We start from the raw sequence: 26,967 nt of genomic DNA on the forward strand, positions 1-26,967 counted from the left end.
GGTAATGTTTTACTCGGTGCTTGGAAGTTAGGGCTAAATGTCTACCGATAACCTGTTTAATAAAAAAAAGTAATGTGGTGCGTAGTCGAAAAGGCTTCGGAGCACCTACTGAATTCCTTGCTTTGAAAGTGAAGGCCTGCACTAGCACTGATAAAGACTTGAGATTGTGAAGGCAGGAGAGAGTCCCTTTATACTGAATTCATAATTGGTTTGAGCCTTAGAATTTGGCAACTCTTTGGGGCTCATACTGCTTTCTATTAGTTGAATCGTTTTGTGAATTTGAACGGCTTTCCCTCCTGAAAGAGAACACAATTAGGTCAAATTTACAAAACTCTTACCTTTACATTTCCCTAATAAAGCACGGGATCTTTGAATGATGCCTGCAGACTGAGCAATCGTCTTCATATTATTATGTAAAGATACGCCGCTGCACTTATACTCCGTCAACAGCCCATAAATTAATTAGGCGTCATGTAGTCGCACACTTCTGTCTGATTCCCATGGGCGTGCACAAACCCCACTCTCGCACCTCTGACCTTTCCTTTTAGGGGGGCTTCAGGGAAAACACAATTGGACTTTGCAGATCAAACCAAGACTAACTTTGTTCCAATTATCTGCCGCACATCCATTAGGCGTTTCAAAGAGGAGCAGATAAAACAACGCAGTGCCCCACTGTCAGGGAAGTGCTTAACTACGACGTAAATCAGAATTAAAGGAGGGGGGAGGAGACTGGGGCTCTCTGAAGTTTGCATTCATCAACATAATGGTGTCTTTCCCATGGCTTCTGTCACCTCCAACATATAGTTTAGTCTAAATACAAATGTGTATTCTAGACATGCTTCGAATATGATAAAAGTATAAGCCTGCTGGTACTCCATGGAGAAAAAGTATATTAAAAAATGGAGACGATTTTGAAATAGTTTTTACCCATTCTCAATTTCAACAAATATACACTTTACCAGTTTACCATCTACAAAACCAGCAAATTTGTGAACAATAAAATGAATCCTTAAAATCAATGCACACAACAGTCAGAAATTGCTGCTTTTACAGAATACTTTATGGGGGAAATTACTTCTGCCAAAAAATAACAAGTGAGGTACAGGGCCTATAATTAGTGCAGCTGTAAAGTTATATGTAGGGAGGCAATGTACTTTTGAGAGGAGTGTGTAGCATACTTCCACTTATGCTGCTATTTGTACAAATACAGCAAAAAATTATAAGTCAGGAGCAGTGTGGTACCCTAGTGTGTTAAGGTATATAACATAACACAAGACATAATAAGTCCAAAAGTACCGTATTTTCCGGACTGTAAGTCACACTTTTTTCATAGTTTGGCTGGGGGTGCGACTTATACTCAGATGCGACTTATATATCAAAATATACAATTTCACATTTTATATTTTCACCCTGACCGCCACTAGAGGGCGCTCTAGGCTTGTGTACCCGTAATCTGCTACTCCTGTAACTGAAGATCAAAAAAACACTGAAGATTAAAAAAAAAAAAAAAAAATGTAATCGAGCAGCAGGAAGAAAGTTTGGAATGAGCGAGAAAGTTGTGAGGGACTGGCGAAAAGCGGAGGTTAGCTAATCACGGGGCGAAATGCTAAATGTCCACAGCTAGAGGAACGAATTCGCAAATGGGTGCTTGAACAACGTGCTGCCGGAAGAGGCGTGTCAACGGTGTAGTCACAGCTCCTGGCCCAGGTAGTTGCCAAGGCTGGTGCGACTTATAGTCTGGAAAATACTGTATACCTCTTTATTATGTTTTAGGATAGTACTTTCCAAATCTGATATTGCAAAGAAAGGTGTAAATTCCGACACTCTTGAATAATGCTCGTCTAAAAGTTGCACCATAAATTTCTGGTTGGAGCATCCTCAAACCTAACTTGTATTGGCTCTTAAATAAACACAGCTTGCTCAGTGTAGAAGTGTATGCCTGTACAGTAAATGTGTGTGTGGACTTGTCAGAATAGATGTATCCTGCCGAGGAGCTGCTCTTTTCACCTCGGGGCCCGCCAACGCCGAACAGAGCTCGCATTCAGCCTCCCAAACGTTTGTACAGCGAATTCCATCTCCTCCATCGCCTTTTGATTTTGATTCATTCTCTCTCCCTCACGCACTCTCTCTCTCTCTTTCTCAAATCCTATTTTCCTCTTTGGGTTTTTTTTTGCAGTGAAGTACCTTTTTGTCCCCCGTTTGAACTTGGCTGAAGAATGGCGGCTCAAACGGAGGTCGGGGTGAGAGGGCGAGTGATGGGCAAAGTGAATCACGGCATTAGGAAAACAAATATGAAGAATTAGTGAGTGTGGTGAGGGGGCGCCTACGTTGAATGAGGCTTGATTAAAGACGTCAGGAGCGTTTTGAGGAATTAGCTGTTTAAGTAAAAACTAGACTTACCACACAGTTTTCGGAGCCACCTCTAAATGAGCGGTTTTGTTCAGTATTACTTCAATAACATAGGTGAGCAATGGTACTCAGGTTCTCCTCTTGTTCCTTGGCAACTGGTTGATTTGCTTATCTGGAATTTGATCAAGTCCCTTGTGTTTGTAGAATTTATTTCCCTGTAGGGACATTTGTCCTCTGCATTTGAACATTGCTTCAACCAGCGCCTCAGAGCAACCTGTCTGGAGCAGCAAGATTGAAACAAAAGATCTCAGCACAGCTTGAGAGCTCCAAAAAATGTTTAATGCTTGCACCACAGAAGTAACGTTTCAGGCGTGTTAGCCCTTTATCAGACGACTAACACGCCTGAAACATGGCTTCTGTGGTGCAAGCATTCAAAACATTAGGGAGCTCTCAGGCTGTGCAGAGTTACTATCACTTTTTCCACTTGTTACTTCTCGCTCTTGCGCGCTGCTCAGTTGCTGTTGGATGTTAAGGTTCCTATCTTCTAATCTCAAGGCTTGGTCTTGGTTAAAATGACCTAACAACAACTGGGGGTAACCAGGAAACGTCCAGAGGAAAACCCTCTCACACACAGAGCGGACATGCAAACCTAACACAGAAAGCTGTGAGGCGAGAGTGCTATCCACTCAGCCACCGTACTGGGCTGTTTAAAAGATTCAGGGCTGGTTTGGTCCCACTTAAGTCCAATTGTATTAAACTAAATGAATCCAGTTTTCAATACAGAGAAATATTAGAACTGAGGAAGCTTCCTGGATAAGTGGGGATTCTTTTTTGTGTAAAAACGACCCAATTCGGATATCTTTTTTTACTTTTTGAAAACCACACCTGGACAAATGTACAAGTAATTCTCTGGGTGGTGACTGGTTTGTGTATGGATCTTTCCAATGACCGTCTAACCGAGGTGCTCAGTAAGAAAGTCAATTTACACAAGTTTGTATTTTTTGGGTTGAGAACTTATTCTCCTCCACAAAATTTGAAAGATGAATATAGTAGATTCTCCTCCACAACATTAACATAAAGACCCCAAAGTAAAAAGTACATTTGGCCATTTGTTATTGACTCTAAAAGCCTAATCATGCACCCTCTATGAACAGAAGGTGGCGCTGTGCAGATGTTCTGTTAATTTTTACTTCTATTGGCATAATATTTGAATAGTAGTATCTGTACGTTTACTCAACTTAAGAAATCGAGTACATTGACCACCACTGCCGTCTGCTCTGTACATGCTGGAGCATTAACATGGACATTTCTTTTCCATTCTGTTTTAGAGGTCCATTTTGCAGCCTAACAACAAACTCACTTAAATAACCTGTTTCTTGTTTTAACCAACCCGATCTTACCAGTGCAAGTGCGTAAACCCCCCACAAAGCAGAGTCGCAGTAGTGTCTGGAGAGTCGGTGGTAGGTGTTCAACATTTGACTGGAAGGGGTCAGCTCAGAACAGGCTGTTCCCATCGCGCCCCGGTCCATCCATACTGTATGTTAGCGCTGGATTAGAGGATGAAAGAATGCCACTGACTGTGAAATTGCCTGATTTTTATCGCGGATGTTGGGGAGCAGCTGTGCACAATCCTCTGCCCTAATCCCGCGACGGGCTGAGGAGAGGCCTGGGTGAGGAGGGGACCACTGTGGCGCTGTCTGTGTGTGCCCTTATAGTGTGTGCGTGCATTCGATGAGGAAGTTATGAATGCTTGTGCTTAAAGGCCTCTTGAGCGCACTGGTTAGCTCAAACTTACACCCATGCTGGACTCCCCAGAGTTTTCCCTCAGCAGCTCGGATAGATGCCAAAGACTTTTTTTTTTTTTTATGTTATCAATTGGATGTAGATATGGTAAGTTTACAGCAGTATTATTGATGCGTTTAACTGTATAATCGTTTGGTTATCTGACCAAACCACAGCATAGAGAAAGCAAAAGCACCGGAAAGTTGTTACGAAGGGATTAGGTTTATTTTTATATAAGTACCTGGAAATACTTTGGTAGCCAGTCTAATGGGCTTATTTATCTTGCATTGGTAAAGCTATGCAAACTACATTCCCTTCACATGATGACTTGAATTTACTACATAAACATAAATGGACCTTTTTCCACATTTGACCTTTAAATTTTTTCACTTTTTTAAGATTCAAATATACCCATTTTTAGCGAAGTTGCTTTTTTAGAGCTTTTTACCATTTTACAATGTTCTCTCGTCAGAAACATTCCTGGAGCTGCATTTTGACCCACTCCCGCATCTTTGAGTCAAGAAATCTTTGAATCTTCTCCACTGGCTATTTTTAGCACCGAGTTGGCTGCTCCCGAAAAGCTCCCGTTTTCCCCAAACAGCTCCTCCTGAAGTCCCGATTATCCAGGAAATGCTTTACTCACCTCCCGGTCTCTTGCTTAACTTAAAGGGACTATACAGAGTTTAAAAATGTTAAAATGATGTATTTTCCTCCCCAATATGTTCCAGCAATGTCATGATGCTTATAATGAGCTCAGACCTATTCACCACAACTGTCACTCAAAAAGTTGTTACTCCGAATTGCCGTCATGCGCAAGCTTAACATAGAACCTGCAGTTACACGTATGTCCTGAGGTGGCAGTAGTGAGTATAAAATGGCCAACTTGTATCTAGCCCCTTTAATCATCACAGATTCAAAACACTCACCATAGTTTCACTATAGTCACACAAGACACACACAGACTTTTCTCTCTCTCTCTTTATTGAAACAGCTGTGCAGCAAAGAGGAGTAAGAGCAGGGGTGGGGTGTGGGAAGGGCTGTTTTAGATCAATATTGCATTTTTCTAACCAACACAGTGTAAGCTAGTGATTGAGAATTGACCAAATACATGCAAAAAGCATAATACCCGCTATTTAATCATCGTACTGTTTACAGTTGTAGCCGAGCAGCATCATCTGCCTTTACTCCCTGACAGTATTGTGAAAAGCTCAGAAACTCATCCTTGTGGAAAAATTGGAATGTTAGAAATGGATTAGGAATAAGTTCGGAGTTTTGCACACTCTATTATCATTTGTAAACAAAACAATCGGGTACAGGGCCTACAGTATGTCTTGCAGTTTTTTTAAAGCAGTACTAAGTAACGTGTTTACCTTAATAAATCCTTCCCGTAGTCCCTGTGGGGGTAATACAAGTGTTTATGGGATGATTGGAGGGTCTTTCATCTCCCCCTGGTGTCTCTGGCCAGAAAACCATGTTTGCAACTTGACTGCCACTGGTCCGGAGAAAGCAATACACACTAATGGAATCACGAAGAAGAAGCTAACATGCTAACGGGCAAAGCTAACTGCGGGCTAACGTCACTTTAAACAGTATTTACAGCCAAGTTTGAGTGAAAAAAAATATTTCCATTGTATAATTGGATGCACAGTAACCCTCTCTCCCTTCACCTTTCCTGTCAGCGTAGTATTTACTCTCCAAGACAATTAAAAATCGTAACTTGCTACTACACCTGCAGTTGCGCTTATGGCCTCTAGGGGGATGAGTTACTTAGTACTGCTTAAAAAAAAAACAATATGTAGAATAATTGTATATTCTTCAGTTCATCTATCCACCTATTATGTTTAGGATATCGCTGAACATTGTTGTGGGTAGGGCCGCGCAAAATATCATCAACTTATTGTTATCGCCATGTATCACAAGAGAGGTTTAGATTTTTCCTCAGTTAGTTCCATTTTCACCTTGCTCCTGATTCTGTATTTTTCATCTTGTTTCGTTAAAGAAAATGACCAAGTGTTGCAGTGTTGTGCAGCCCTATCTCTTAAACATGGAAAGCCAACGCAATCAATAGAATATGTTTCTATTCTACTTTCATTAAATGCACTTTTGAAGACAGATAGCACTCAAAAAGCAACACACACACACACACACACACACACACACACACACACAAAACTGATCAAAAATGTCGCCTCATAATTACAACTTCAATCACCCACGTGTGAATAATGCATCGTCATAACAAAGTAAGTTGCATTTGAAAAAGCTGGGCTGTGTTTTTTTGATCTCTGTTCTTTGATGCCCCCTCGTATCGACACCAGCGCAGGGGCCCGGTGCGTGTGTGGGAGTCAGCGACGCCCCCCCCCCCCCCCCCGTATCCCTGTGACGGTGCCGCGCTCTGATTCCTCGTGGCGGCAGTGGCGTTATTTGCATAGAAGATGAATCGCGGCCTATCGCTGCGGCCATGACAGAAATATACACAGCAGGTGACAGGCAAGCATATGCCTCCGAATGCCATGGGGTCCCGAAGCCGGATAAACCTCCAAAGGCTAACTGGCAGGTCTAAGTAGCGCCGCGGCATTATTGCATATTATTCACAAAGAGCATGATTGAGGACAGAAATGTGCCCGCCGTGTACCCAGCTGCTGCGTTGGCACACAACTCTAGCCTCTGCCCGCTTCCCCCCCTCTTCTCTTCTCTTTCTTTCTTGGACTTAGCCACGCATTCACAGAATTCCCCATGCTCCTCTTATTCATTCATTCAGCCGCACTAGGCCGCGCTGTACCAACAAACTGGTACCCACCGGTGCCAATCCGCCGAATACTTCAGTGCATCGCAGCAAATTCAGATTTTTGACAAGTATATTCCACTCTTCATGAGGTTGAATTATAAAAGGGCTTTTTGTTATTTCTGAAATTGTGTTTCGTTTTCACATGGGAGGCGGTTTCCTTTGCTAGAATGTGCATGTGCTTATATATATAGACTATATTTGCCCTGACATCTCCCGGCATATGCAAACTGGAATCAAAAGTGTGCTTCCTAAAGAAGAAGAGTGCTGGCCTCTAACCTCTAACATAAAGTGCTCTTGCTAACCTCTGCTTTTCATAAACATTCATAAACACAGAAGGCTATATTTTTTTTTTCCATAGCGTGTCTTCCCGGACCGTGAGGAGGTCAGCAGGTGCCTCTGTGCTTGCCAGATGTCTCCTTCTCTCACACAGGCACAGATGGATGGAGGATGTGGAGATATTTGGAGGTGAAGCGCCCTCTAGTGGACAACAGTGATTAGATCTTGGGAGTATTGCAGGATGTGTGTATGGAAAGCTTCTCAATTCCTCTGCTTATAAGATCCAACTTTATCCCCGGTTATGTTCTTTTACATCATTATTTCATTTTTTAACAGCCGCACTCTCCACACGACCAACTTCAGGGACGCAATTCATACATTCATATCTTACATTTTAATTTGTGGTCCAAACTCATTCCAAACATTTCTAACATCCCAACAAAACTACATTTATTCCACTATCAAACATAAGGACCTTTCATTTATTATAAACCAAGCATTACTTCTTTATAAACTCATGAACTGGTTTGAATGTATTAGCATTGTAAAAGGTCTGGAAAATGTGTCAATAGGAAATTGCTGTTGTTTTAAAGTGAGAAGTGGTAAGTTTGCAAAGTGAGAAGAGATGGAGTGAAATTTGAAAGTTAACAATCAAATTCCTCCCCTCCTTAAGCAGAAAGCCCTTAAATGAGGAGAGCAGGAACACAATTTTCAAAAGCTTCTCCCCATCCCTCCTGATTGGCCCCGGCAGGCCGGTTCACAGGAAAAGCTTGTTTCATTGGTCAAAGTGGTATCCCGGGGATTCTCATCAGCAGGAAAGGACTTTAGAAAAAAATATTCTTTTTTAGTGTTACTTATGTTAGGTCAAATTTCAGACCCAGGCGGTCAATTATACACGATCTATAAAATTTGTAAAACATTTAAACTTACAGACTATCACTTTAACTAGATTTTTTTTAGCCATGTTAAGATGTATTTGTAAAACCTTTGTATTTTTACTTTTTGTGCTGTTTATAATTGATATGTTTGAAATAGGTCTCTCTTGTAAATGAGACATTGAGTCTTATGGGATGAACCTGTATAAATAAAGGATGAAAAATTCTTTATTATAGGGACAATTTGTTACATTAAACAAAACAAATCGTCAATAAAGAGAAGACATTTTTTTAATTACTAGCAAATACAAAGCAGTAACAATGCTGGTTATTTTGTGCTTAATGGACAACCAAGATGTATTACTTTATCCGTCATTTAATTATGTCGTTTCATCAATTTACTTCTGGCCTATTCAAGCAACTGTTTCGAGATGAATTGATAAAAAGCACAATGATTTCTTTTTTCCCTTCCCCTTTTTCAGCGGATGAATTCGCAGCATTTTGGCAGAACACAGTCTTCATCATGACGTATCATTAGGCCTGTAAATGCATAAAATCCTGTGTCAGAATGTATTTTTACAGTCGTTGGGGGATAGAAAGAGCGTTTGGGCCTCACCTTCACCGTTTGTCAGCTTTCCAAAAGAAATTAGCCTGCGAGACATGTGCTGTATTACCCTAATGATTCCAACATACAGCCGTAACATGTGGAATAGCAGTTTATTATATAGCATGAATAAAGCAAACCTACGTGATGTCCTTTTAAGGGGCTTGTTGTAAAAATCCGCCTTCTCCGATTGGCTGTTCCTGGGGCTTTCATTCGCCACGGCACCTAAGGGGGAAATTATACAAAATGTACAGCTGAGCGCAGAGAGTATAAAGAAACAAAAGACTCCCGTTTAGTGCTTCTGAAACTTAGCTACATAAAACATGGCACCGGGGATTTGAGCGCATAACACGTCCCCGAGGATTAATTCCCCACCGTTGCAGCCGGGACTGACTGGGGGAACTACAAAGGCACGCAAGCGCACATTTTCCTCTCAGATAAGTTGCAAAGACTCACTTGGCGTGTGATGAACGATGTTGATTTTATCTGCGGAGAGAGGGAGAAAAGTTATTAAGCTGTTTGCAGTATACAGTAAATGAACTCATATATATAAAGGGCACATACTGTATAACAACATCAGGCAGGAAGATTATGCAGCTCCTTACGCAACTGACTGTGATGCACTGGCGCTGGAGACTCAAAGCTGCTGTTTTAGAAATGTTTTGACCCCAGAGAAACTTGCACATCTTTTAGCAGGTCCTAAACTTTTACTGTACAATTCACCTTGGCACATTGAGTTGCCTTGTGTACGAAATGTGCAGTATAAATAAAGTTGCCCTGCCTTGATACTGACTAGTTTTTAACATCATCTATAAACAGATCATAATGAGATAAATCAGATTCATCTCTAACTGCAATACTTATTGTGGGCTTTTCAGGCCAAAGTTACTTCTTTCTGAATTTCTGCTATGGTCATTACCAAAAGTAGCTACAAAAGTTTCACCTCGTTACTCTTCAGTTTGGGGATGTTACTTTGGGTTGCCAGTTTGCAGTGGTTAGTATCAATAGTGGTGAGACGGCATACCAGAGCAAAACTCTTGGGATCAAATCCCAGACTGTTTGGGCCTTTGGGTTTGGCGTTTGTATTTTTTGCCATTGTCTAGGCGGGTTTCGTTTGGGTGTTTTCCGGTTTCCCGAAATCATTCAACAATGCACTGCCTGACCCCCAAAAAAATCTGGATTTTACTGACTGTTCTGACCTGTGGTTGCTGCAGTTGGTCAGGTCTAGGTTCAGCAACGCTACCCAAAGAATGAGATCAGCTGACGACCTGAACATCCTGAATGTCCAGGTTATTGCATCAATTGCATCAATGCCAGGATTCATCATGCTCACATTGTGAAGGAGTGGTTCAGGGAACAGGAGACATCATTTTCACACATAGATTGGCCACCACAGAGCCAAGATCTGAACCCCACTGAGAATCTTTGGGAAGTGCTAGGGAAGGCTTTGTGCAGTGGTCACACTCTCCCATCATCTTAGTGAAACATTAATGCAACACTGGATCTTTTGACATTGCTAAAACATATTGAAACAATGCGACAACAAAAGAAAAAGGCTGTTGGTGTCAAGACTCTGCTGCACCCATCAATTATTTCTGGGGTGCTTGGTAGTGGTTGGATAGGCCATTGGTGCAGATTGGCAGCCACATCTTTGTTAGTCAGCAGCACCACTTTGAGTGTTCAAAATAGTGCCATAAAAGGGAGATGCTTAATGGTGTGTGGTCCAACCATACAGACAAAATGATAAGGCGAAGAAGAACAATACAATGCATCACAATTGCATATGGGACTGCATGAACAAGGAAGAATAGCAGGTGGTCATAATGTTTTGCCTGGTTCTTCTATTTAATCTCCACACAGAAAGAGCATTTACCATAGAAGCTGTCATCGTGTTTATCGTTGAGGGCGGCCGCCCTCAGCTGACTCAACTTATCCTGCAAAAAGAACGTACAGTTAATAGGACGGCAGCATCTACACACTACCAAGAACTCACTTGTTTTCATCTTCCGAGATTTCCATAAATTGTCTTGCGTGATTATGTGCTCTCTGTGCTGACAAATGAAACAAATTGAGCCCTTGGAGTTGGGTCATAAATCTTTCATACCTTCATGGTGGCTCAGTGGAAAAAATGTGCAAACGTGGACCACAAAAGACTATAAGAGGGGAGACATTAACATCACTGCAGAAGACTAATGTTATTGCACTTTTTCCTTCACGTCTTGTGTCTGTATTTTACGGGTTTCTTTTTATGGCGTGACATAAATTCACTCTTTGTAAAATAAAAGGTTCGGGAGAGTGAGGTTGTTTAATGTGGTTGTAGTGCCTGATCTAGACCACAAGAGGGCAAGCACATGCAACCATCAACAGAAGAGACGCTTGTAAAGTGCAAATCAAGTGTTCATGGTTTTCTAGTTACCATTCAATATGATGGGAGAACACTTGTGATGTTTTATGATTAGAAAAGTGCATGGTTCATCTAAAACCTTAAGTTATCAGCAAATTTAGGCAAAACCTTAACTATAGTTGGGTCCTGTGAATAGGGTATTTAGTTGATGAAAATGTGTTTTTGTGTGTCTTTTTTACTTAGATTCAAACACATAAGCCACAATAAGCCAGAGTAACACCTGCAAACTGTAATCATGACATACTGGAATGATGAAAAATGGTACGAAACTGGTATGTGTCAAGTGGCCAAATCTGAATACAGATTATTTGCACAGGTGTTAAAAATGACTACTCAACTGAAGGTTAATGGGGTAACTTTGTTCAGGTGTGTAAAAATGAAAGCATGGACATCAGGGGAATATCTTTCCACTATCCTCCCATGACTGTTCATCTGATAAAATGCGCTAAACTAAATAACTTTCATAATTATAAACCTTTCTGGCAACCTGAGCGCGCCATATTCATGATTTACAGGCATCAGCCTCCATAGCACTTCTCTCTGCCAAAATTGCAAACAGCCATATAATTCCACAAAATGCCACTTCCTTCAATATGTTTACTTGTGTCAACTTGTTCTTTTCGTGAATGTATGTTTTTTTTTTTCTGCAGGCTGTGGAGCAGATGGCGGTGAAGTGCCTTGGGTTGGCATCTCCAGTTTATGGACTCCAGAGCATTGATTCGGCCTGGTGTGTGAGAGGATGCCTTGCCTGTTGCGTAGCCTCCTTCTGGACGTGCTGACAGTGGTTGATGTGCCCCTTGGCCCCTTCAAAGAAAGGGAGCGAGCCAGCCCGGGCCCTCTGATGGCGTACTGGTGCTGGGAGCGCCACAAAGGTATCGTAGACGGGAGAGAGTGTGTCCTCGCGACCTTGAGCTGATAGGAAAGGGATAGTGTCAGGTAACTAAAGAGAAAACCATTCACTTAAACATTAGCAGGCCTAGTTAGCAGACGGTGGTATGTGCACTTCTGAAGGTTGGCATGCTCCTTTTCAGTTTTAGGTTGTATTTAAATTAGCAACTGTGTCTCAAACAAAACGGCCATGACCTGTGGAATCCCCCAGGGGTCAGTCCTGGGACCCCTCTTATTCAAACTATACATGCTTCCATACTAATACACAGTAATAATATGTCCTATACCACAACAATGCAGATGACATTCAGATCCATGTGTCACTGACGGCAGGTGAATATGGGCCTGTAGACACACTCTGCCACTGCATCGAACATCAGTTTGTGGATTCCAAACAACTTTCTCCAACTAAACTCCGGCAAAATTGAAATCATTGTTTTTTGGCCCACGTAGAAAGTGTTATCAGTCAACTTGAGTCTCTCTCTCTAAAAAACAAAAAGTTGGTTTGAAATCTAGGAGTAATCATCAACTCAGACCTGAACTTAAACAGCCACATCGAAGCTATAACATCAGCAGGTATACTGTCGAAACTGAGACTTATCCGTGCATTTTGTCTCCAGCAGGTGAGACTACTGTGACGGCCTGCTCACTGGCCTCTCTAAACGAGCTTTTTAACATTTTAAACAGCTCTTTTCATGGTTTAGCACATCTTTTTTATTTGACCTTCATTTAACCAAGGAAAGTCCCATTATAGATAAAGAATCAGGGAGAACATGCAAACTCCAAACAGAAAAGCACCCACCTGTCCAGGTGGGAATCAAACCCAGGACCTTATTGCATGAGCTCTAACCGCTGAACTACCATGTCTCTTCTGGCATGTTAGAGCCATATGAACCTTTGTGGGCCCTGAGAACTTCAAGGAGGGGTCTTCTGGTGGTTCCCAGAGTCAATGATAAACATGGTGATGCTGCATTTCAGTTTTATGCAGCTAAAATCTTCATGACGATGTAAGACAGGCCTCAACTTATTTTCACTTGTGCATATGAAAAGTTTTTTATCAGCACTCTTGCTTTTTTACTGTAATTTAATTCATAATCTCTCAAACTGCAAATTGTTTCATGGGTCAGACAAAATATCCATATTTGGGTCATGGCATGTCATCCGAGGCTGAGGGTGCGTCCCAAGGCCATACCAGTTGAGGGCCACTGATAAATAGCACACCAGACAGCACACCATTGTCCCCCTGTAGTGCCTTCTCTCCTCCTCTCTCTTCATCGACTCGATTGCGTGAAGTGTTGTTATGCGCCTCGTCTTTAATGTTGCAGAGTGGAGAGGATGTGCGGGCTCATTGTCTCCTGACGCGGGTGATCGATGCCGCTGTCATTCAGGGCCTCAGACACTTTCACCACAGCAGACAAATGCTCCTGTGTGTGTGCCGTGCCACCGCTCCTGTTACTCCGTTAATTCACTTTGCTAATCTTAGACACGGCCATCTGGGCACAAACATGCTACCTGTTACACATAATTGCTCTTTAGTATTAATGTGTTGTTCCCTCTTCAAAAGTTTATGTAAAAAAAAATAATGGCGTAGAATAAAGCCATAAAACAGACACCTAATAAACATTGTTTTCATTATTCATGATCATTTGTATTTGTATTTTGTTTAATGTTTTACATAGTAGCCTTCTTTCTACCACGTCTGTCCTGGCTTGCAACAGGCATTTTGGGGTTTGCTTGTTTGTTTGTTTGTTTGTTTTTTTGTTTGTTTATTAGGATCCCAGTTGGCTCTATGACAGCCAAAACTTCCCTGCTTGTGTGGCCCAGCTCTCGTTGCCTATGTATTTTGCGGCAATGAAGAATTAAGAAACTTAAGCTGTTAACTGCTATTTTAGGGTTAGGGTTAGAGTTATCTTCTCCGATTATGCATGTCCAAATCTCAAAGCAATATGGACAGGAGAGTTTACCTATATGTCAGTGTGATTCTAGTTTCTAAAAATATTCGTAAGATCTGTGCGAGTGAAACACAATTTGCATAACATATTCCGTTCCAAACCCTAACCCCTGAACCTGAACCTAACCTTAATCCCTGATTAGGGGGGTAGCAAGGAACAGGTTTAGCAAATGTACAGTACATTACTCAAAATGATTATGTTATCTTCATAATTGGTAGTTTCTGCTGTTAACGGCACACACTTACTTTTTTTAGCAGGGTGAGAGTAGAGCTCGGTTATGCCCAGTTTCTTTGTCTGGAACACTGTAAAAGCAAATGAAATGTAATTATAATATTCACTCTAAAAGGTGACCAAGATGTATTCCTCAAACATCTCTAATTACATAGTTCAATCTACTAAAGAATAAATGAACAGCTTATTAGCATGGCATGACACTATATGTAAATTAGCATTCAGTATAACCTCAAAAGTCAGTTGTGCATTGTGTCTCTTTCACCAGAAGGTGGCAGCGGCCACACATATTCTAAATACCTTACAACAACAACAAAAAAAGATAAATAAGGCCCATGCCATTTGCAGTAACTTGAATTATAATAACGTTCTCCATAATTTCACTATAAGACCTTTAAAGATGCTGAGCTTCTATTGCTAACGCTTGGTTTGCTGAATGAATGCTCTCTCTGTTAACCTGCTGTTGTGGAAATGCTTTTCTTGGACCGAAACAAGATTATAATTCAGTCTCCACACCCTGCCACAAATTCCCACCTCTGACTACTTAGTATTTTCTCCATGGCACCACAACATCTCTGCATCTCACCTCAGTCTTACAGCACAGTCTCCTCTGTTGCTCACTGCAGCAGTACATTGTGAGTGTGGAGTAGAGCGCTATTAGTGCAGCTACAACACCGCTTGGCCTCAAATACCCCTGTTGCCCATATTACTAGGTACGCCTTTTGCTTCTCAGAGATTGAAGGTACTTTACATAAGCTATTTCAAGGTTCTTCAATCATTTTTTGTATTTGTTTTCTGTGTACTGAAGCTACTGTGATGTTCATTTAGGCATTAAATCATCCTAAATAAGCAGGAATCAAAATCAAACCACTCAGCACCAATCTTTTTAACAGAGTCAGGAAATTGTTCAGTATATGTACTGTAAGAAGATCACTGACATCAACTTCTCTAAAACGCCACAGTCAAATCAACAAAACACTTAGTTTGCTGTACTTTCTCCCTGTAGGATTAAACCATTTTCATATTTGAGCATTTCACATTAATTCTTTCCACTCGTGTGGCATTCACTACAGACTGGCTCCACAGCTAATCCTTCACCATCACTGCAGAGGCAACATGTGATCCTTGTGTGGTTCTGTGCGCTGTCTCAATAGATGGAAACCTCAAAATCTTTTTTTTTCTTCCTTTTTTGTGCTCTGGGGACAGGGACGATGGAAAACATGTGTAATGACTTATTCTGGCTGACTTGCTATGGCCAAGATTGGTTGCAGATGGCTGTCCCGCTGAGAAAGGGAGTGGATTTGGGGGGAGTCCACTGGTGCTCTCCCTGTAGGAAACTCACCAGGGAGGCCCTTTACTCAATAAACATTGCATTGTTTACATGCGGGTAATTAGTGATTGTGCCGTATTGTCTTAAGGGATTCTTTAACTGCAAGTGTACGCTTTAGGTTAGACTTTTAATAATTTATCGCCTTATTAACACAAACCATTTTAGACATTTCAATTGCATAAAATATTAATGTTGCACTGCAGCAAAATCTAATGTGAGCACCAGAAAACTTGGTGACTAGGCCTATATCAGTACAGATGCAGTTGTAGTAGTAGTAATAGGAGCCGGGGTGGTAGCTGTAGAGTCATCGCAAAAAGAAAAGCAAGGTATTGGAGAAAGATTAAATATTCAAAAGGTTAAAGGTTAGCCTGAAAACCAAAATATGTCCCTGAACATCCTGTAAAATATGTCAATGAAGGATTTGGTCATGTTTCTAATGAGTATAAATGTGTAAACATGTACATATTCTTTGCATATATTACCCACATAGATGTTGCCTTTGCTTCTTGTATTACCATTTGACTTGATAAACCCTTCATTACATATGGTCTTTAGAGATGACACGATTGCAAATGAACTCCTGATGTTTACATTTGCCAGATGAAAGAGGGGGCTTTAAATGATTCATATCCCTTAATAACGGCCCGTCATTTTGGGATGTTTTCCAATCTCATGAAATATTCATCGTGCTCAAATTGAACAGAACCGCAGCCTCTCGACGAGTCTCTCCGACTTCCTCCGCGGTGTTTGTTTTGCAGCGGGCACAGTACGAGCCGTGTTCTTATGGCTAATGGGATCAAAACAAACTTCACTTTCCTCCTCTGTCTGTTCGGCACTTCACAAATGGTGCTTTCCAAGGCCCTCCTCCTGCCCACGCTCTCCTCCTCACACAAGCAAAGCACTGTTTTGACTTTTTCAAATCAGAATTATGTACAATAACTGAAATTTTAACCGCACTTGCCACTCTTAATTTTATATCAATTGGTCTTACAAAGTTTTACACTAATCACTCTGACAGTATTTTATTCACCCTGTCACTCCTAAATATATTCTATAATGATTATGTAGCCAATTTTATATGGCTAAATTTGAATAGCTTTCTTTCTTGTTCTGTGAAATGCGTTGAATTACTTAATTAACTTCCCAATAATAACATAGCTGTCTTATTGCAAACTATACAGCACGTTTCCCCCAACTAAATCTACCTGAGGCATGGGATAACATGGTATACACCTTTAAAATGTCTATTTTGCAAAATTACTCCCGTTGAAATGATCAATTCTGCGGTAAGTTTTTAAAAATACAAACTGGACCATTGTAAGCCTGTGGACTACAAGCACATAGCGTATTTTCCGGACTATAAGTCGCTCCGGAGTATTAGTCGCACCATTGGTAACTGGGCATAGAGGCGTAACTGCACCATTGACAAGCCTCTCCCGGCATCACGTTGTTCAAGCACCCATTTGCAAACTCGTTCCTCTAGCTGTGGCCGTCGAGCTTTTAGCTCACGATTAGCTTTTTTTGTTTTCTTCACTGCAGCAAGAGTAACCTAGCAAACTAAAACAATCTGTAAAGCTTTCACAGCAGGTCATATGAGTCTACCTTTAGCGATGTAGTTGAGCCTGGCGTCACTCATTTCGGGTCGTGGGGTGGGCGCTGGCGGGCGGTTAGTGATCATCATAGTCGGTCCGGGATTTCCTAAATTGTCATCTGCATCTCCGAGCCCAAACGCTGCGTACGTATCCTCTTCCTCCTCCTCCTCCTCTCTGTCACTTACTGGCTGCTCTTTCTGACTGTTGGAAACGCTCCCTGTGAACAAATTGTTTACCACTCTCTCGCTTTTGGAGAAGTTCACGCTGTCAGCTCAAGCGCCACTACACATTTTGCCATCAGCGTGAGAGGATCTGTTTCAAATGAGCTGTGTGGATCAAAACGCATTTCCAATATGGAGTTTTTACATTCGGTCATACCTGTGGTGTGCATCGTTTCATTCGCGCTGGAGTCGCTGTGGTCCTCTCTGGTGCTGATCGTTTTCTGCAAGAACAGAGCAGAAACCAATTGCTTTTTGTTTTAGTTAAAGATATTACCGAGAAGACCTACTCCAAAAATGCAAGAATGGTCCCTTTTAAGTGGCAATTTGGTAACATAGTGGATGAACTAACCTTTGACTAAATCAGTGAATCCTGGCTAATGCTGCTGCAGACTGTCCTTGTGTCTTTGGGCAAGACACTTTACCCACCTAACTTGTCTGAATGAAGTAATAGGACACCGTTTTCACATACTGAGATATGTTCTTACCTGAGCTTAGATGAGTTGATGCGTAACTGCCAAGTCTTTACGCGTGCACACAGTCACGCAAATAGACGTTGTTAGCAACGTAAATACAGTTACATGAAAACACAAAATCGGCATGTTTAATTTTGTGTAACTATACTTGGAACTGTATTTAAATAGGGAAAACGTGGAAGAGCTGGGTCACTTCTAACTTCACCCCAGTTTGGAGCCATAAGACTATGCTGGGAGAGGCTAAATGCTAACAAGCATTTTGTCTCCCTTTGTGTCTTATTTTAAGTGTAGGCTACTAGTAAATCTTATTTTAAGCAAATTATTGCTATTTCAAGGCAGTCCAAACCTGCTCAAAATCAGTATTAATTGTCTTCATGCAAGCACATTTCAAGCCATTTATCTAGGATAATATGGCATTTTACCCGTGTACCCCAAGGCAGCTGTGGCTACAGTAGTAGCTTTCCATCACTGAGTGAATGAATAATGTAGAACTTTAAGAAGAACTAGTATAAGCCACTATTTTGATATACCTCATATAAAGGCAGTCTGCTCAACACAGCAAAATCTGATCATAAATAAGTAAAGGACATAACTTTTGAGCTCTTGACAAAAAGATGGTCTGAGTATGCAGGATGAATGAAATATGCATGAATGAAACAAAGGTGAGGTATAGTATACACTTTTGATGAGGCAACAACATTCTAGCCTTGATAAAAGTTTAGAGTGATACAAGTCATTACATTGTGACCATATTTTTTCTCAACAGTGAGCTGGAACCACTGGAATACTGTAAGCCATTGTGCGTGTTAGTCTTGTTTTTGCATACATTTCACAGTCCAGAAAATAACCACTGGAAGTATTACATACTTGCAGTATATCCTGCCTACATGCCATCACCATACATCACTCAGCTCAATCCCATCTCTGTGCATTGAACATTCTCACAACACTGACATTTCTCACCACAACGGCCACGGCTCAGCTCATCTAAGAAACAATTTGAAGGAATGATAGGAATTACATAGCTATTCTATCACCAAGGCTGCCAGCTCCATCTCGCAAGTCTCCTCTGCAGCATCAAAGCAGCCGAGCGTGTTTGCTAATAACATGCTGAGGGACATACAGTACAGGGCATGATCAGGGTAATTATGAAATCAGACATCTTCCCCTCTCTGTCCAAACATATCATTTGGTGAGCAACTCTGTGACTTCAACGGCGCATCCGGGATTCAGCGCCGATAGCATTGTTCATTTAGCACAAATGAAGCATAAATTCTGTTATTTCTTAACACCTTTCACACCTGCCTGTAGCTGTTAGCCAATCAAAGTCCGCCTACGCTTTTTCCTCTTTGCTTTTTAAACCATCTCTCAAGCCATACATATACAGCCTTTCCCCACTCGTATCTGCATCATAGCAACAAAACCATCAACCAATCTTAAGGGACTATACCTTATTTTGAACCTTTTTAGTCAAAATGTGACGAAATGGATATTTTTATACTATTGACTATTTGGGATGACCATTAACAACATCAACAAATCATAATATGGCGCTAACTTCACGCATCAGGCAAAAATAATTTTCCCTCTATAAAAAGAAAAGTCCCTCCCTTCAACAAATGCATCCCCTGAAACATTACATCACCAACTTTGACTTAATGAATAAGCAGAGTGACTTTGAAGTATCAGAGTAGTAAGTAACTCACGCCCCTAGAGGCCATAAGCGCCACTGCAGGTGTAGTAGCGTGTTACGTTTTTTTTACTCATTAATTGTCCATGAGAGTAAATACTATGCCGACATAAAAGACAAAGGGAGAGAGGGATATTGTACATCCAATTACACAATGGAGATAATTTTTTCCACTTAAACTTGGATGTAAATACTGTTTAAGTGGTGCTAGCCCGCAGTTAGCTTTGCCCATTAGCCTGTTAGCTTCTTCTTTATGATTCTATTAGTGTGTTTTAGTGACTCCTACCTGGTGGCAGCGAAGTTGCAATTGTGGTTTTCTGGCCAGAGTCACCGGGGAAGATGAAAGACCCCCAATCATCCCATTAACACTTGTATTACCCCAAGAGGAACCACAAAAATGATTTATTATGGTAAAGTTACTTAATACTGCTTTAATCCAGGGGTCTCCAACCTTTTTTGCCCGGCGAGCTACTTTTACAAAACAATAACACCAGAGAGCTACTTATTCTTCAAAAACATGGAGTTCACCCAGGATAGTTTAAGGAAAATAACTTGAGTTTTGTCCTTTTATTTTATATTGATTGAAAGAAAATTCACCAGTAAGTGCGTATATAGAGCCACCTAGAGAGGGCTGGAGAGCTACTGGCACCATATCCCTGCCCTAAACAAACAGGCTCTTTCTTAATAAGTAGCAATTCCCGGAGACTGCATCCTTTTCGATCCAAATAGCCAATTTTGCCGGAAAATACCAACCAATTTTGATTACATTTCCGTTGGATGTGAGGATTGGACCGGGGATAAATCAGTTCTTAATCAAGAGTGCAGGACTTAATCAGGCTCTAAATGAGGACAAAATGAGGGCTTTATTAGAACACCTGTCATTGGAGACCTAAAGAGAGGCACTGCTAAAGAGCTTTACGTGGCTCTTCTACCTGTCCAACGTTCACCATCAGTTTAAAACAACATGTCCTCTCCCGATCCCGCTTGTCCATCATATTAATTAGCCTATGTCAGTGCACAGTGAGAATATGCCACGTAGCTCGCTTTGATTAAGACATCTTCCACACGCAACAGCAGGCCTTGGCTCCGCGTGCAGTTCCTAAGCAACACAAGCATCTCCGCCTCTATTGCAACATTACTCTCTTTCCTCGTGCTGCAAATGACTTATCGGCTGCATTACTTAACAGTGGAGGTTCAACACATGGGCCAACAGGTAGACGGGGATGTGGTAATTACCAGGCCAGCGTGCGCATCAAATGATAATGGCGGGATGCCGTGCTGCCTGCCTCGTGTTTTCACCAGTGCGGGCCCCGTTGTTCGCCGATTGGCATGCTACGGGCTTTATTTACTAACCACGCGGATGCTAAATGATGTTACAGATGTATGAGTCGGCAGGAGCTCCCGGGCGTTTCCACACGAATTCGCTTCACCGAGAGCAGCGGGCGTAATGCGGTAATCTCAATTGAATCTGGCCCCGGCGCAAGACGAGGAGCGTAAATCTGTTCCCGGCTTGAAATAATAGTCACCGTACGAGCATGCTGAGGCTTTCTCTGTTGCCTGTGAGCACCGCGTTTGCTCTGAATTTACGGCTGCTTCGGGTACTACTTATTGCTGTGAAGTAACACCACTTACCATGCTTGTTTTCTACAAATATCCTTCTTCATTTCAGACACAACATGGTCCATACTATTTGCTACCTTCACTACTGTTACTAGACCAAACACAACTTATTACTGTATTCTTTATCTAACACAAAAGCTCTCTAAACTGTCCCTTTTATGCTACGGTGAGTGAAAGGTCACCTGAGGGCAAACTAAACTTTTCACACTTATTTCATATTGTATTTACTGAGGGGAGTAGGAGAATGTGTTTTTAAATTGAAACCAAACCTTTGCTAAAGGTACTATAAAAGAAAGCGGCAGTTCTTTTTCATCTTGTGTGACTAAACAGCAGAACTCTCTTCTTTTGGATTTGGGGAATGGTGTTAAAAGAGAGCGTGTTAGTAAAGGGTCAGCCTGAATACAAACTGTTCTGGGGACTCGGTGAATTGACAGCAAGATTCGAGCTCCCATTTCGAAGTATTCAAATAGAGAGTAAATCCTTGGACTTTGCTTATATAAAGCCACATGCAAAAGAAGCTGTGTGAAATCAACAGATACTTAAGTCAAAACTCTATTTGCCTAGAGTTCACCTACTGCTTATACCACCTTTGAATCTCAACACGACAACTATTAGCAAGAGGGATGTGCCGATCTGATACTGGCATCGGATATCAGAGCCGATACTGGAAAAAATACGATATCGTTTATCGGATGCAAATATCCAATACAGAACCGATACCGTTTTGGCTCTCAACTTACAAACACAACTTTTACCACCTAAACCTAAGTGAATGTGGGCATGCTGTATATCATTCTGAAGTTAAGAACCTGGAGAATTTGATCGATGACACAAAAGGCGCAAAATGTCATGGTTAGCATCAGCATGCTAAAGCTAGCGAGAGCATGCTAATGCTAATGAAACAAATCAAGGCTGGGTCGGAAACTATAATAGAAATACCTAAAGTAGCCGAATAAAATAAAATAACCACTACTGAAGCCAAGTGTTTGTATTTTAGTTTAAAAAATAACTGATCTCACATATTTGTAATGATCAGATCACTTTATGTGAGTTGTTTATATTAATGTAACCTAAAGCCTGTCATATACCCAAGGATATTTAGTGTAGAAAAGTGATCCTTGTTAAATGTTGATCCAAGAGTTTATCAATAGATATAAATTATCTGTAACATCATGACAATAAAATATGATTTTATTGATCTTAAAATGTAGAAAAGAGTCAATAAATTTTACACTCAAAGCCACTTTTAATAAAGTCGCTTCGGTAAATATTGGATATCGGCGGACACTCAAACCCCTGTATCGGTATCGGTAACAAAAAAGCTGGATCAGTGCATCTCTCGTTAACAATCCTACAGTCACTCTTCTTTGCAATTGATACATCTACCTAACCTGGCTAACACCAGGCTGCTGTGTGCGCTCGAATTATTTCGAACTGCACAACAGCCTGGGGACCATGGCCAAATCTCCGGTGGATTTGGGAACCAATCACAGAGCGAGGAGGGACGGCAAGACGATGACGCACTATTCGATATACGGAAGCTTGTAGTTTATTTACGGATAATTTAAAAAAAAGTTTATTTACGGATCCAACATGACAGCAGCAGACACGATGGTATTTTTTGATCAAGCTTTAGACCTTGTTCTAAATAATTTAGCTCAAAAGTTTACAGCGGGTACGTCATACGTCATCTCATACGATGATATGATTGGCTGGGGCTACGTGCAGACGCATGAGACTTTTTTTTTTTTTTTTTCGTATTGCCCAATAAACGACTATGGACGATCGTAAACCACACCTCTCCTACGAGAAAATGAATTGGTGGTCCCCAGACTAAATATCATTTGTGATTTTAGTCTGGTGTTAGCCAGGCTAACATCTACCAGGGAATTCCTTACTTTTCCTGTTTATTTAGTTTATTTCTCATTTTGGTATTTCTGTACTATTGCGCATCATCCAAAAACCTCCATTTGTTCCCCAAACCTCCATACTTTCAGCATTAAACACATTTACAAAACAGGAGCGCCTCAGTCCGCAAGCCAAATTTACGGCCCACCATTAAAGTATGAAATAAGAACAATATGTGTGTGGAGGGTAATTACTGCGAGGAGGCTGGATATTACGGGCGGAGGACATAAACAGTGCGAACGAGAGCGTGGCCATTTCTATATTTGTATTCCAGTTATGCTCTTCGTGAATTATTCAGCTTTCCCCCCGCCGGAGCAGTTCACAGCTAATTAACAAATGCAGGAGTGGTTGCTGGGGTGGACCGCTGGATCTGATGCGAAGTGATTCGGAGTGAAAGAGAGGGAGAGGGAGCTGGGGACCCATCCATCCAGCGCTTATTGACAACGCGCCGCTCCAATCACCCATGCACCCGGCCTGATTAATAGGAGGTGGGCTGCTGCAAATGAGTTAATGGAAGAGCTGAAGAATGGGAGCCACAGATATTAACCTTGGCATTATTACTTAAAGCTACACTGCGGAGCTTTCCGGAATACAGTTCACAAGAGCCGTGTACTGACGTAAAAACTAAAACATAAACAAGCAAAATCAAACTTTTAGGTTGGCTAGAGCAGCAATGCCATTTTTGCAACAGGTTTAAGGCGAGGAGTATCCACAGTCAATGTATATAATGCATGTAAACGCATACATTTCTAATAAGGTAAATGGTTTCAACTTATATAAAGCCCTTTTCTACATTCATTAGGCCCAACGCGTTTTACAGCAAGGAACCAGCCCCCAATTCATATGCTCATTCATACACCAATGTGCGCAGACACTGGAGGCAAGGTGGGTGAAGTGTCTTGCCCAAGACCGTGTTGGCTCACTGTCGTACAGGAGTTGTCCACCTTCAATTAAGGTTCTATTCTAGAGTCATCTTCTGTACCCTGCAGTTGAAGTTTACGCTCAGCCCGGAGACTAGATATATATTGTAGTTCTACAAAGGTGTCTAGTCCTGTTACTACAAAGGGGTTTACCTGCAGGTAAGAGTAGCCGTTAATAGAGGGGAGGGACTTAGCTAAACCTCCTGTGGTCTATTTACCTTATTCCGGAGGGTGCCGCCATGAATTGTGCCCGCCCCTTTTCTCCTATCTGTTAAAATCAGTTACTACACGAACAAAGCCGATTTCAGGCCCCGCAGAGAATCGGTGCAGTGTTGACATGTTGGTGCAAATGAACATTGGACATTTTGCACAAATCAATCCACTAAACATCAGATTTGAGAACTTTTTCCCTCGTTCTCCGCTTAATGAACGGGCTTCGCGCTCGACCGGAAGTGTCCGGACAACGGAAGTGCAGAGACAAAGCAAAAAGAGTCAAAAGTGGGCGGGGCGGAATAAGGTGAATATGTAGTCTGCGGCTGAGCTTAAACTTTAGTGTCGCTGACGAAGCCTTTTGGATGAGAGGCGACACGGTCTACACTTAAACTGCAGAGTGCAGAAGATGACTCAAGAACCTTCATTGAAAATGTCTTGCCCAAGGACACAACAACAGTGTGCATTTTCAGGAGCTGGGATTCGAACCCTCAACTTTCCGATCATGAGACGACCCGCTCTACAATCTGCGGTAACACATGTAGCTGGATTATTTCTACTGTGCCGAATGTTATAAGTAGTTAAATAATAGTACTGCTGTAATGCTATTACTTTAACTTTACCCATTATAATGAGCTCCTTAACAATATGCTGCTGGAAAGTAAAAAGGTTATTTTATGAGTAACCGAAGAATCGGTGAAACAATGAGGTACAACAAAGGATAATGTGTAAAATAATTGAAAATGTGTTTTGATTTAACTACCGAAGTCACTACTTGTACTTTCTTTTCCCATTAATGTCCTTATTCACTAATGCGTGACTGTAAAACCCTGCTGTCGAGTCGTTTTTAGCCGTCAACATGGATTCAATTAGGCTTTTGTGAAATATACACAAATGTCAGTGGCTTGCGTTGAACCTGCACAGCCATAGGTCGGGTCCCAGTGGGTAGACCTGCGTTTGACTGTGCTCCCCCTGTCAGCTCCCCATCACTCTGCATTAGCGATTTTGCTATTGGAAAAGTACATTTGCAACAGCTGTCCAGTGTGTAAATTTCCCATGAGGGACAATTCTCCAAAGGTTGACAATCAGAGAAAGTTTTAAGACGCTCTACACGTGGAACAGCTGAGATTATTGGTCTGCACAGAGCAATCGCACGCTGCCTATTGCAAACTGATTTAATTTAACGCTTGATAAAGGCTTAAAAGGACCAGCTCTTGCGGATTATTATGGACTATACTGCTATATGCACTCAGCCGTGTAGCTCCTTATATGTGTCACAATATAGGGATGCCATATAGCAACCCAATAGATATGGTTTAAGTCTTGTTAAGTAAAACACCACTGACAAAAGCAATGATTTCCCTGCTTCCTCATAATGTCCACTGTTTATTGTTATTGCTATGGAAATCATATTCATCCCTGTGTTCTTTAGATTGTCGTCTATTTTCAAGGTAATAAATGTGTTTTATTCGACGGTAGTAGCCATTGTGAAAGTGAGGCCTTCAGAAACATTCATCTGTTTACTGAATGAATGAATGGATTCACATTATGTGGTTTACAGCACACCACCAACAACTGCATTCATAATGTCCTTAGCATAAAATGAAATTAGCATTGGAAAGAACATTATAATGCTAGTGTCCTCTAGCTTTATTAAATAAACGGATGTGTGTGCATGCACTGGATCTATTAATGGTAGATTGCTTCTCATTAGTGGCAAGAGGCTGCTCTTGTATTCCTCTAAGTAAAGCGGGAAAGGGCTGGGGCGGGGACGACCTCTCTAGATTAGCATGAGAAAATGCTAACCATTATGCTGGAAAATCTTAACATTAGCAGCTGCATTAATTCACTGAGTGCATGCAGACCAAGTGCTTGACTGGCCTCTGTGTACGCATGAGCAAACGGGCCAATGCTCCGTGGGGTGTGCCAGGAGAAACCACAGTGATAAGGGGAGCAGGGAAGAGAGTCCGCCCACTGCTCAGCTTAAGTCAGTTCTGACGGCAGGGGTGAAGGTGAGGGCTGAGGCCTGATCCAGGTCACCCTCCCACCTCCCTGCTCCACTGCCTTCATTATTGATGAAGCACCACTTACTCTCACACACTATAGCTGTTAGGCATTCCCGGCTACAACTGCATCTCCCGGCATCTCAGTCTTAAGGTGCTTTGTGTTGTTTTCTCCATATCGACTTGTCAGGTACTAGAAATCTCCAGCATCTTCCTATTCTGTCAACACTAACAGACAAATTATGCCCCTTATATAGTTTAAATTGGCTCACAAATCACTGACATGACACTTGCCATCTTATATTGGCATTTTGAGGGATGTCTCCATTGTAAATCGGGTCAATAAAAGATAATACTACACACATTTCCTATCATTTCTCACATAAAGGTGATGGCTATTGCAATAAAGCATTAAGGGTAGATTCTGTCGTTGAGATGTTACCAGCGTTTCCTTCAGCAGCACATGAAGCTCAGTGTGACCATGTTTCCTCGCGATCTCTGTTGGGGTGTCTCCATGCCGATTGGCCGCTTGGACCGCCTTCGCTGCTCCGGGACATTGCAGCAGGACACTGGAGAGACCTTTTAACCCATGCAGGGCCGCAAAGTGGAGCAGTGTGGGTACTTCCAAGTCACAACTTTCTGAAAAATAAATCAGTCAATGTAACTTAAAGAAACCATGTCATTACGGTCAGGTCTTGTTCGTTCGATTCTCTCTTGGCTTTGGCCGAGGTGTCCCAGCTCCTCACCACGTCTGGCCCTGGCACGGTCAGGACCTGAGGCAGAGCTGGTGCCAGGCTCCGTATGGCCTTTCCTGAGACCTCAACAGACATACTCACTAATGTAATTGTGAA

The 26,967-nt window shown here is 41.7% G+C and overlaps 1 protein-coding gene across 1 annotated transcript in view; it reads right to left on the reverse strand.

Moving 5' to 3' along the window:
* Window positions 1–257: 257 nt before the first annotated feature.
* LOC306980616 (B-cell scaffold protein with ankyrin repeats-like) overlaps window positions 258–26,967 on the reverse strand; it is a gene marked incomplete at its 3' end in the record, with an annotated part of 35,722 nt that continues 9,012 nt past the window's right edge. Inside the window, 10 exon segments of the mRNA XM_079580042.1 lie at window positions 258–296; window positions 8,819–8,836; window positions 8,838–8,899; window positions 9,131–9,160; window positions 10,548–10,749; window positions 11,803–11,990; window positions 14,164–14,220; window positions 17,082–17,288; window positions 17,450–17,513; window positions 26,559–26,755. Coding sequence (XP_079436168.1) covers window positions 258–296; window positions 8,819–8,836; window positions 8,838–8,899; window positions 9,131–9,160; window positions 10,548–10,749; window positions 11,803–11,990; window positions 14,164–14,220; window positions 17,082–17,288; window positions 17,450–17,513; window positions 26,559–26,755 — 1,064 coding nt within the window.

The sequence above is a fragment of the Gobius niger genome (genome assembly GCF_951799975.1).
Source record: "Gobius niger genome assembly, chromosome: 21".
Classification (NCBI taxonomy): domain Eukaryota; kingdom Metazoa; phylum Chordata; class Actinopteri; order Gobiiformes; family Gobiidae; genus Gobius; species Gobius niger.